At 46.1% G+C, this 12,004-nt stretch overlaps 1 protein-coding gene across 1 annotated transcript in view; it reads right to left on the bottom strand.

The window, feature by feature from the left end:
* LOC311231311 (inactive dipeptidyl peptidase 10-like) overlaps positions 1 to 12,004 on the bottom strand; it is a gene marked incomplete at both ends in the record, with an annotated part of 312,294 nt that overhangs the window by 124,654 nt on the left and 175,636 nt on the right. Inside the window, 2 exons of the mRNA XM_084317856.1 lie at positions 7,578 to 7,659; positions 8,223 to 8,275. Of these exons, the coding sequence (XP_084173982.1) occupies positions 7,578 to 7,659; positions 8,223 to 8,275 (135 nt within the window). The remainder of the gene's footprint in view (positions 1 to 7,577; positions 7,660 to 8,222; positions 8,276 to 12,004) is intronic.

Genomic DNA, 12,004 nt, shown 5'->3' with positions numbered 1-12,004 from the left:
ATTAATGTATAAACAATGAATTTATCCCATCTGGCCCAGTGGCCCAGCGGTAGTGCTCAAGCCTCCCAATCCACCGACCGGGGCTCAAATCCCCGTGTTTCCAATATGATTTTTTTGAATATAATATTAATGATTATACGCCAAAGTAGCCTGGTTTTAAGTTAAAATATTATAAATCTACATGCATTGAGGATGTCATTCTTTATATAGCTCTCAACGTGCACCAAATTGAATTATTCCTATATTGCAAAAAGAAGGACCCCGGTCTTGAACCCGGGTCGTCCGTGTGGAAGTCAAAAGAACAACCCGTTGGACCACATTGGAGATAAGTTAAATATTGACTATACATCAATCAATGGGCAAGAAAGCCGTCTCGTAATTCTGTATAACAGTTAACTAGTTATTTTCGCTAGCAAGATCTCATTTGATTATTCAATCCAGCAGGCAAGTTTAAAGAAATATAATCTGATTGATTGAGGTAATGAGGGACTTAGAATTAGCCTATAGATAACGCATTTAACTTGTCGGCGAGGCGATTGAGCCTATTGCAATCTGTCAATAAAGTCTTAAATCAATTAATCAATCAATGCCGTTGAGAATCAGGGTCTCTGCCATCGATACGTGCTGGCTTTCCACCTAAAACGGGAGCGCGCATCTAGCCTGACTTGAGCCTGACTCTCAAGTCTGGCTTGAGTTAACGAGACTGAATCCTCCTTTGTGAAATAGGAAAATCCCGGCTTTGAACATCGGGTTAACTGAAGCTGGATAATGGACATGTTGATCGACTTAGTTGAACCACGTACATGAAACAGGGCCCAGCTCTGCCCTCCACGGGTTCATCCTATTCATCCCACTCACAGTGCTGTTCTCTATAGTTCTAGTCCCGGAGGACAGGTCAGAGATACTGTCCTCCATTCAGCAGCACATCCATCATAGTCCTGTCTGTTCCAGGGTAAGATAAGATATTACTTTATTGATCCCCTGTAACCGTAAACTCTGTCTGTGAGTCATCTTTCCACCCATGCGCTTTTTTTTTTTTTTTATAATAACAAACATATTGTTATTGTTTATTGTTATATATTGCATATTAATTTTGAGTAGTGGAAAAGGGGTAGGATTAAATAAGTGTATACTTCTTCCTACTCCTTTCGGACATGTAAATTGAGTTATGTTCTTTTTTTAAATGTATTTCTTTTTTTATTATTTTCTTTATTTCATTGCTAGAGATTAATGATTTGTTTTATTTTTATTTTGTTTTATTTACATAATAAATAAAGATTTAAAATCTAATTCAAATCAAATATTCAACCACCCGCTGATCACGTGACCAGCTGACAGGCCAACAACATCTGATTGGTTATTGATGCAGGGAGCTGTTGGCCTTGGAAAGTGATGAAGAGCTTGGTATTATTTCTGCTGGGCAGGTAAACTCACTCATGCTAATTTATCAGAAGTTGCCTACTGCAGCTTTAAAGGCAATATACTGTATGTAATAGAGAGGCAATAGATGACAACGTTTAACAGTATTGCTTTGTCTAATGTGTTTGTCTGATGTGTGGATTGGATTGCGGTGGGTAGCATATAGGGGAGGGGTTGCTACTGACACCTCTGGAGAAATTCACAGTAGCCTACTGTATAATAAGTTACTAAAATCCAGGGGTGTAAAGTACTTGAGTAATTGTACTTCGTTACAATACTTAAGTACTGTTTTAGGGGATTTGTACTTTACTCAAGTATTATTAGGTTTGTATACTTTGTACTTTTACTCCATTACATTTCAGAGAAAAAAAACATACTTTTTACTCCTTACATTTAAAATGCAGACCTACAAAGTACAAAGTACAAATCTCACAGGTCCAACCATTTTAATTAGTATATTTTAATTGTTTATCTGGCCGAACTAACGTTAACGTTATTATCCTGCGACCACAGGTAAACAGCCAAACAAATCCCCATCAATGGAAAATGAACCCGCCCATACCCATGCTGATTGGTCCTTGTGCAACACTAGAAAGCAAGGATCTTTAATTAAACACCTGCTATCAGATGAATAGACATTCAGATCCGCATTATGCTGTGGTTAATATTGTGATATTATTCAGGGTACTCCAGTATTCTGTCTTTAATATTGTGATATTATTCAGGGTACTCCAGTATTCTGTCTTTAATATTGTGATAGTATTCAGGGTACTCCAGTATTCTGCCTTTAATATTGTGATATTATTGCGGCTACGTGGCGCAGTGGGCAAGGCGCTCGCAACGAATGCTGGAGACTAGGCTCGAACAGGATGCCTCCTGTTTAGGCCCCGCTCTCCACATTGCTTTCAGTTTAGTTGGTCGTCCACAGTAATACACATTGGCCGTATTACGGGGAGGGAAACTGAAGGGTGGGGATCGGGCGTTGTGGACAGCGACTCCTAAAGGTCGGTTGGTGCGCCTGCGCAGTAGAATCAAGAAGCGACGGGGGAGGGGCCCCTCCAAAGCCCAGACCCCCGACGCTGAAAGATCGAGCCGCGCAGGTGAAAAGATGCGACGGCTGTTACCTCGAGTATCGGAGGGGACTCGTGCTATGTATGACTTAGTCCACATTGCAGCCGGCTTGTGGGAGGCAAGAAACAACGTTCGAAGACAGGGGAGGGTTGAATTGGACGATATGAAAATTGGGATGGGAGAAAAAATAGAAAAATGGGAGAAAAAGTGGATAAAAAAAAATTATTGTGATATTATTCAGGATAATCCAGTATGCTGTGGTTAATATTGTGGTATTATTCAGGATACACCATTCTGTTTTTAATATTGTGATATTATTCATGCGAATGCCGTCCATGTTAGTTTACCTTCAATGGAGAAGTGCATTAAATCATTTGAATGCAAAAAAGTGTCCTCTGTTCTTTCATTTCAGCATTGTCTATCGCAGAACACATTCCATTGTGGGCAGAGTGTATGCTTGGTTTCATTCCAGCCTTGCCTAAACACCAGCAGATGATTTCACTAATTGGCTCACCTCTTCAACTAACTCACCTGGTGTCAAGTCAAGTCAAGTCAAGAGTTTTATTTGTCACGGCATACAAGTATACAATGAAATGTGGGTGGTCTTGCCCGCAACGATGTGCAATACAGTGGTACAACATATAATAGAATCCAATAAAAACAACATTGTGCAATAAACAGGTAACAGGTAACATAGTGTGACATCTCGGTATCTGTACATAGTTATTTACAGAGCATATAGGACATGCTAGGTAGCTTTGGTAGTGCAATACACTGTTACTGTTGTTATACTAATTTAAAGTGGCCTTTCCTTTTGGCCATAAGTGGGTGTGTGCGGCATGAGTGTGTGCCCGCTCATGTTAAAGTGTTAAAGTGGCTGCTAGTGTGTGAGCGTGCACAGCGTGCGTGTCGTGTGTGTGCTTGTGTGTGGATAGTTCAGTGTTCTGTGGCACTCAATGTTCATTGTTCAAGGCTCTGATGGCCTGGGGGAAGAAGCTGAGCCTAAGCCTCTCTGTCCTAGTAGCTGGGGTTCTCGGGCGTCTGCCTGACCTCAGCAGCTGGAACAGGCTGTTATTGGGGTGGTGGGGGTCTTTCATTATTCTGCAGGCTCTGGATTTGCACCTCTTGTTGTATAGAACCTGCAGGGGAGGTAGTGCAATACCCGTGGTACGCTCGGCTGAGCACACCACTCTCTGTAGGGCCTTCTTGTCCTGTGCCGTGCTGTTTCCATACCAGGCAGTGATGTTTCCGGTCAAGATGCTCTCTACAGCTCCTGAGTAGAAGGACTGGAGTATCTTCCCCGATACTCTGAACTTCCTTAACTGTCTCAGGTAGTAGAGGCGCTGCTTTGCCTTCTTTACTACTGTGTCTATGTGTGTTGACCATGTCAGATCCTCTGAGATGTGGACCCCCAGGTACTTAAAGCTGCTCACCCTGTCCACGGTAGCCCTGTTAATCATCAGTGGTGTGTGTGTCTCCTGCTGTCCTCTCCTATAATCCACGATCAGCTCCTTGGTTTTACCAATGTTCAGGAGCAGGCTGTTGTCCTGGCACCAGCATTCCAGTACCTCAACCTCCTCCCGGTAGGCCTTCTCGTCGTTGTCCGAGATCAGCCCCACCACGTGTCGTCTGCGAACTTCACTATGGAGTTGGAGCTGAACTTGGCCACACAGTCGTGTGTGTATAGTGAGTACAGCAGGGGGCTTAGAACACAGCCCTGGGGGGACCCGATGCTCAGGGTGATGGTGTTGGAGGTCTGACCCCCCACCCTGACCGCCTGGGGTCTTTCACTCAGAAAGTCCAGTACCCAGGCGCTCAGGGCAGAGCTCAGACCCAGCTCGATTAGCTTGTCCACCAGTCTGGTGGGGACTATGGTGTTGAACGCTGAGCTGTAGTCAATGAACAACAGTCTCACATAGCCCCCCTTCTGACGGTCCAGGTGAGAGAGGGTGATGTGCAGTACTTGGGAGACCGCATCATCAGTGGACCTGTTTGGCCTGTATGCAAATTGCATAGGGTCCATATCGCTGGGGAGGGAGGCACAAATGTGATCCTTGACCAGCCTCTCGAAACATTTCATGGCCACAGAGGTGAGTGCCACCGGTCTGTAGTCATTGAGACCTGCTGGGGAGGGTTTCTTTGGTACCGGGATAATGGTAGACATCTTGAAGCAGGCAGGGACCACTGACTCCTTCAGGGATCGATTAAATATGGTGGTGAACACAGGGGCTAGCTGGTTAGCACAGGACTTGAGTATGCGTCCTGTTATTCCATCTGGGCCAGCCGCCTTCCTGATGTTCACCTGCATAAATGCTCTTCTCACACTGTGTACCGTCAATGAGAGAGCGTCCCCGCCCCCCCCCGCGGATGCCCCCCCCCCTCCACAACAGCCGGCGCACCAGTGACGTCACTAGCCGTTGGGCTAGCAGTGCCACTGTTTGCACCAAACCGCGTGTAGAAGGTGGTGAGCTGGTCCGCAAGGGAGGCGTCGTTGCTCCCCATTGAGGGGGCGCTGACTTTGTAGTCAGTTATAGCCCTCAGTCCTTGCCATAAGCCTCTTGTGTCATTCTGTGCCATTTGTGCCTCCATCTTGTCGGCATACGTCCTCTTAGCAAGTTTAACAGCCTTGCGCAGAGTGTAGACTGTTGTCTTGTACTCTTCCATGTTTCCTGACTCTCTGCCCAGGTTATAAGCAGTGGTGCGAGAGTTCAGGGCTGCTCTGATAGTACTGTCCACCCATGGTTTCTGGTTTGGGAACACCCTCGCCTTTTTTGTGGCGACAATACTATCAGCCAGCGTTGTTATGAATGACACCACAGCGTCTGTGAACTCGCTGACGTCACTGGTGCTCCTCTCGAACATTCCCCAGTCGGCGACGTCTAGTGCGTCCTGAAGCGTGGCCTCTGATTGGTCGTCCCATTTTTTTACCTCACGTGACACGACGGCGTCACGTGATCTCTGTTTGTAAGCGGGGACCAGCAAGATGGCGGCATGATCCGACGTGTTCGTTGCTCCCGCTAATGGTGGGGCCGGTACAGCCTTGTATCCGGCTCTGATCGGGGTGTAGCAGTGGTCGAGTGTATTTCCTCCCCTTGTGGAGCAGACGATGTGCTGAAAGAAAGACGGCATGACTTTTTTCAGATTCGCCTGATTGAAATCCCCGGCTACAATCATGGCTGCGTCTGGGTGCTTGATTTGGTGAGTGTTCAGGTGGTCGTGTAGTTGCAATGTATAGTTTTACTTTTTAGTACTTAAGTACATTTAAAAGTAGGACTTTTTTTTAAGTGTGTTTTTAGCCAGATACTTTGACTTTTACTTGAGTCAGATTTTGAGACGGTACCCATGTGGTCTCTCTCTAACATCATCCCAGTGCCTAAGTCTGGAGATCTCTCGAAGCCAGACAACTACCGTGGCATAAGTCTGACATGTGTCATTGCAAAGATGTACAATCGCATGATACTAAACCGAATAAGGAATGCCATCGACCCCCACCTCAGGGAGAACCAAAATGGTTTCCGAGAGAAGAGGACCACTGTGGCCCAGATCTTGGCCTTGAGAAGAATCATCGAGGAGGTGAAGAAGAACAACCTGACAGCGGTACTGTGCTTTATCGACTTCAAAAAGGCTTTTGACTCGATACACAGAGCTGTGATGATGAGGATACTCAAGGCCTACGGAGTACCTCCCAATCTACTCCGGGCCATAGGGACCATGCACACGGGTACAAGGGCCAAGGTGGTAACCCCAGACGGCAACAGTGAAGAATTTGACATCCTGGCTGGAGTGATGCAAGGGGACACCCTTGCCCCCTTCCTTTTCACCATAGTCCTCGACTATGCGCTCAGGAAGGCCATCAATGGACGGGAGCAGGAACTTGGTCTCACAATAACCCCAAGGAGATCGAGACGACACCCCGCCATAGTCCTAACAGACCTTGACTACGCGGACGACATCAGCCTGCTCTCTGACCAGGTGGAGCAGGCACAGGAACTTCTGTGCAGAGTGGAGACGGAGTGCGCCAAGGTTGGCCTTAGGCTAAATGCCAAGAAAACCGAGGTCATAATGTATAACATCCTCCCGGATCATCCACCTCTAATGACAACAGGAGGCTCTGCTCTAAAGGAAGTCAGTGATTTCAAGTACCTGGGCTTGTAGGTCAACCCGTCCGAGCAAGACCTTAAAGTGAGGAAGGCACTTGCGTGGAGGGCTCTGAACGGCATGACCAGTGTGTGGAAATCCAACCTCCCCCGTCAAATCAAGCTCAACTTCTTTCATGCAACAGTTGAGTCTGTCCTTTTGTATGGCAGTGAATGCTGGACCTTGAAGCCCACCCTGCAGAAGTCCTTGGATGGGTGCTACACCAGAATGATGCGTGTGGTGCTCAACATCAACAGGGATGAGCATGTCACTAATGCAAACTTGTATGGGGGGGTGCTAAAGGTGAGCGATAAAGTGGCAGTCAGGAGAATGAGGCTGGCAGGTCACTGCCAGAGACACCATGAGATGCCAACCAGCAAACTTGTGCTGTGGGAACCAACACACGGGCATCGATCACGAGGACGTCCCACATTAACCTACGTGGACGTACTCAGGAGAGATGCGGGAACAGAAAGCACCGGTGAGCTAGCCAGATGCATGGAGGATCGGGATGACTGGAAGCACCGATGGAGGACCCGTCCGAGGACGACCTAGATAGATACCCATACTTTCACTTAAGTATAATTTCTGGGTACTTTTTACACGCCTGCTAAAATCCCACCCACACGTCAGACCAAAACAGGGCTCTCAACCACACAAATACATCTTGTTTCCAATACTTGTCGGGACATTTGGCGGTCCCCATAATGGTAGGAAAACAAGGACACACACACACACACGCACGCGCACATGCACAGGCACACGCACACGCACACATACACACACACACACACACACACACACACACACACACACACACACACACACACACACACACACACACACACACACACACACACACACACACACACACACACACACACACACACACACACACACACACACACACACACACACACACACACACACACACACACAGTCAGCCTCACCAGCTGTTGTCCTTGTCCTCCCCAGGAAGCATGTTGGAGCACTGCATTCTGGACTTCTGGAGGGTTCAACTCCCACACCTCCCTGACACACACACAACACACACACACACATACACATACACATACACACACACAACACACACACACACACACACACACACACACACACACACACATATACATATAATACAGTGACTCGTCAAAGGCGCACATATGACTCACAGATTCATGCATTCATATCCAGACAGACACATATCAACACACACACACTCATGCACATCAACGTGTAAGCATTCATGCGGACGCGCACACATATATTAATAACACCATCTGTTGCTAAATATATGACTTTGTGTGAGTGTGTGTGTGTGTGTGTGTGTGTGTGTGTGTGTGTGTGTGTGTGTGTGTGTGTGTGTGTGTGTGTGTGTGTGTGTGTGTGTGTGTGTGTGTGTGTGTGTGTGTGTGTGTGTGTGTGTGTGTGTGTGTGTGTGTGTGTGTGTGTGTGTGTGTGTGTGTGTGTGATAAATCACTAGGTGATAAATCCTTTGTACACACAGAAATCTCACAGTATGGCCATAAGAAATGCATAATTAGATCCATAATTAAGGCTTGCATACAAGGTACATGAAGCAAATCAACACCTACCTTGTGTGCAGGTTGTACATGATGTACGAGGCTGTGTAGGAATATCTATAGACCTGAGGATGGAATCAGATGCATTCATCAAAGACACGTTAATGAATTAACAATATATGTTATTATAATAGAATTATTCATAATCAGGGTTGGGGAATAACTAAAGATGATTACTGTACATGTTGGATTTCAAAGAATACCGATTTTAAGAGGAAAAGGTGTCTACAGTATATTGTGAGATTATAGACACTCATTTAACTATCTTGAAATAAGGGATGCAAATCTCAGGGGATTACAATAACTCTATCCATATTAGGTGTAATGGATGAATTGTTTAGCATATTGCATATTCTATGGACCACGGACACATAGTAATCCAAACACAACTAAAAGTCATCAAATCATGCAGTAAATGGTTTGTATCCTAATGGTTCATGATACAATTACATGAAGTATAGGCAGTAATTCCTCAGAGCCCTGTGTTGACGCATAATTAGTTGATTCACAGTGACGTCAATCTCTGCAAACAAGCAGTGATAACTCCATGGGATCCATGGTAACCCATGTCGGATTTCCTCTAAATCTAAATCTGATTGCCAGACTAATCCTTGCTGGGGGCCCTAATGACTTATTGGACAGCGTTCAAGATTGCATCCGTTAGAGATACAGATAAAAGGTTAAGACACTGGAAAGGTAGTTCACTGTCAAATATAGCAGTAGTAAATAACCTGCATATAACCCATACAACTCTGCATGATGTGCAATAATGCTGTATATACCATATATATCCTCCTGAGACCCAGCCCATTGAATTGTGTCTTCTACAGTTGACATTTTGTTGCATGTACGTATCTATCTCCCTTTAGTCTTTTGATCTACTCAACTACTACCAATTCCTGCTGTACTATACAGAGGACATCCAGGGCTTTCTATTGGTGTATTGCATGATAGGGTGGCATGCTGGGAAGTTCCTCTTTTTTTCATCCAAAATGGCAGGAATAGGAAACAGCTCATTTTATGGAAAGAGGATAGGTATAGGTCAAATACTGTTTATTATTGTTTTTTTTTTATTGTTTGTTATTGTTATTGCATGTTAGGAATGATATATTTAATTCTGAAAGCAGTTCAATTATTTGAGTTTTTAGTAATAGCCCTTTTATTAATGTCAATTATAATGGACACCAATACCATCTTTATGACCAACATTGTTGCATTCTTTACCAAATAATTGAGGGAGACTGATATTTTGAGTTGAGAGATGAGGACTTTGTACCAATGTACCAGGGACAGAAGAGCATGAGGTGTACCGAATGCAAGATGTTTCTCTGCATTACCAAACAGAGAAAATGTTCCAGGAGTATCACTGTTAAAATAGAAAATGCAAAGGAAGAAATGAAGTACAATGAAGAATGAAGAATTTATGTCAGCCAAATAATTAAATTACAATAATAGATAAATAGATAAAAATATAGTTTTTTCAGGCGGCCAGGTGGCGCAGCGCACTAAGCGTCTGCCCACCACCACAGAGACAGTGGGATCGAATCCAGCTGTGGTGCTTCCGGGTTGGCCGACCGTCCATACTAACACAATTGGCAGTGTTAGAGGGTGGGTCCTGGTCGTTGTAAACAGCGACCCTACAGTTCGGTCGGGGCGCCTGCACAGCGAGGGAAAGACCTGGGGGAGTTAGGGTGATCCTTCCACACGTTACACTCTCCCAGTGAGAGTCCGCGCTGCCAGGTGAAAATAAGCGGTTGATTGGCTACACATGTGTCGGCCGAAGCATGTGATAGCCTCCACTCTCCCAGACCGACTGTAGGGGGTAGGTGCGCAACGACCAGGAAGGGGACTGGGAATTGGCAACGACTAACATTGGGATGGGAGAAAAGCGGAAAAAAGGAGGGGGAAAAAGATCAATAAAAAGAAAATATATATATAGTTTTTTCATATTTGTTAAAGAAATTATTATTTATTTAATATTCTACAGCCATTTTTATGTTAAGTGTTGTCGTCTTTTTACACAAAGATGGTCTTAGTGTCCACTACAGTGGACATGCTGTAAAATAATTTTTCTTATAAATTTAAAGAAGTCTAAATTGTAAGATGTTTTATTAACCCTAAATAGGTAGGAAATCACAAAAAAGTAAAATGTTGATGACACTTTTTCCCCTCGGTTCCCAGGAGGATAAATACGTATATGTATGTTATTTTAATTTGTGTACCATATGTTTATATATATCCTCATCTGTCTGTACATACTTGCATATAATCCTTTTTACATATCTGTAGATTGTATATCTATATCGACAGGTTATGTATATAACCTAGTTATATGAGTACTGGCTAAGCGTCCCGCTCTTAAGCCATACCGAGATATACCTCATCTCATGTACCTACTGTACACCATCAACGAAAAACAAATACACCCACCACCTGCCAGGCCCCGCCCCTATAGAGGCGTACTATAAAGTACTAGGTGTGGTCACCACTCACTCTTCCTCGTAAAAAACCCGTTTCGAGGAAAAGATTCCCCAAGGGAACTCAGGGCCGCTTAAGAGCGGGACGCTTAGCCAGTACTCATATAACTAGGTTATATACATAACCAGTCGTTATATTATCGTACTTGGCCATCACGTCCCGCTCTTAAGCCATACCGAGATATGGGGTAGAGCGGACGCGAGGCCCAACAGATGCACCCCCTGAGGACCCGTAAGCCCACATCAAGGGGTTGGGGAGTCCCGTCACCCCATCCTTCCTAATGAAGGGGGGGCGCAGTCAACTCCACCCGAGTGCGAGCAAGAGGGAACTAGAACCCCTTGAACACACAGCACAGGCGGAACCACGTGTGACCCAACACACTGTGGCCCATACCCACACACCCCTGCTACCCTACCAAAGGACGGGAAGCAGGAGAGGCCACAGACCCCAGAACCGCCTGGGAGACAGAACCCCCGGTCATGTCCATGAGGTAAAACCTTACAAAGGGGCCCGGGGAGGACCATGAAGCTGCAGCACAGATGTCCTCCACCGAGGCCCCACCCAGCAGAGCGGCAGAGGCTGCCACCCCACGAGTGGAGTGCGCCCTGACGCCCCCAGGGGGATCCAGCCCGGCCAACATGTAGCAGAGGGCAATGCCCTCGCACAACCAATGGGACAGGCGCTGTTTCGATAGTGCCTTACCGGCACGAGAACCACCGACCGACAAAAAGCTGATCGGTAACCCTGAGGTCCTAAGTACGGCTGAGGTAAATTCCCAAAGCACGGACCGGACATGACAGGTGAAGGCCCGCATCTAACTCACTAGCGTGAGAAGGCGGATGAAACGCCTGAACCACAATATCCCTGGAGCGGAAGGAACTCCGGATATTTTTAGGCACAAAGGCAGGATTAGGCCGCAGAGTGGCACCGCAATCGGAACGAAAGACAGGCACCGAGAGACAGGTACCGAGAGAGCACAAAGCACACCCACGCGTTCAGCGGAGGTGACGGCCAGCAAGAACGCGGTCTTGAACGACAGCTGTTCCAACGGCGCTTGCTCAAGAGGCTCAAACGGGGCCAAGGACAACCGACCGAGGACCAATTGAAGATCCCAACTCGGAGCCAAAGAGCGTTTTACCGGCTTAACGCGTTGGGCGCCAAGCAGGAAACGCTTCACAAGAGGGTGGCTGAACAAAACATCACCCTCAAATCCCTCATGATAAGAGGATATAGCTGCTGCATATACCCTCACCGTCGAAGCCGACAGTCTATCAAGGAGAGACTGGAGGTAACAAGAACAGTATCCAGGGGGCAGG

This window comes from Notolepis coatsorum (genome assembly GCF_963971535.1).
Source record: "Notolepis coatsorum genome assembly, chromosome: 1".
Taxonomy (NCBI): domain Eukaryota; kingdom Metazoa; phylum Chordata; class Actinopteri; order Aulopiformes; family Paralepididae; genus Notolepis; species Notolepis coatsorum.
This window is presented reverse-complemented; position numbering and strand designations above follow the sequence as displayed.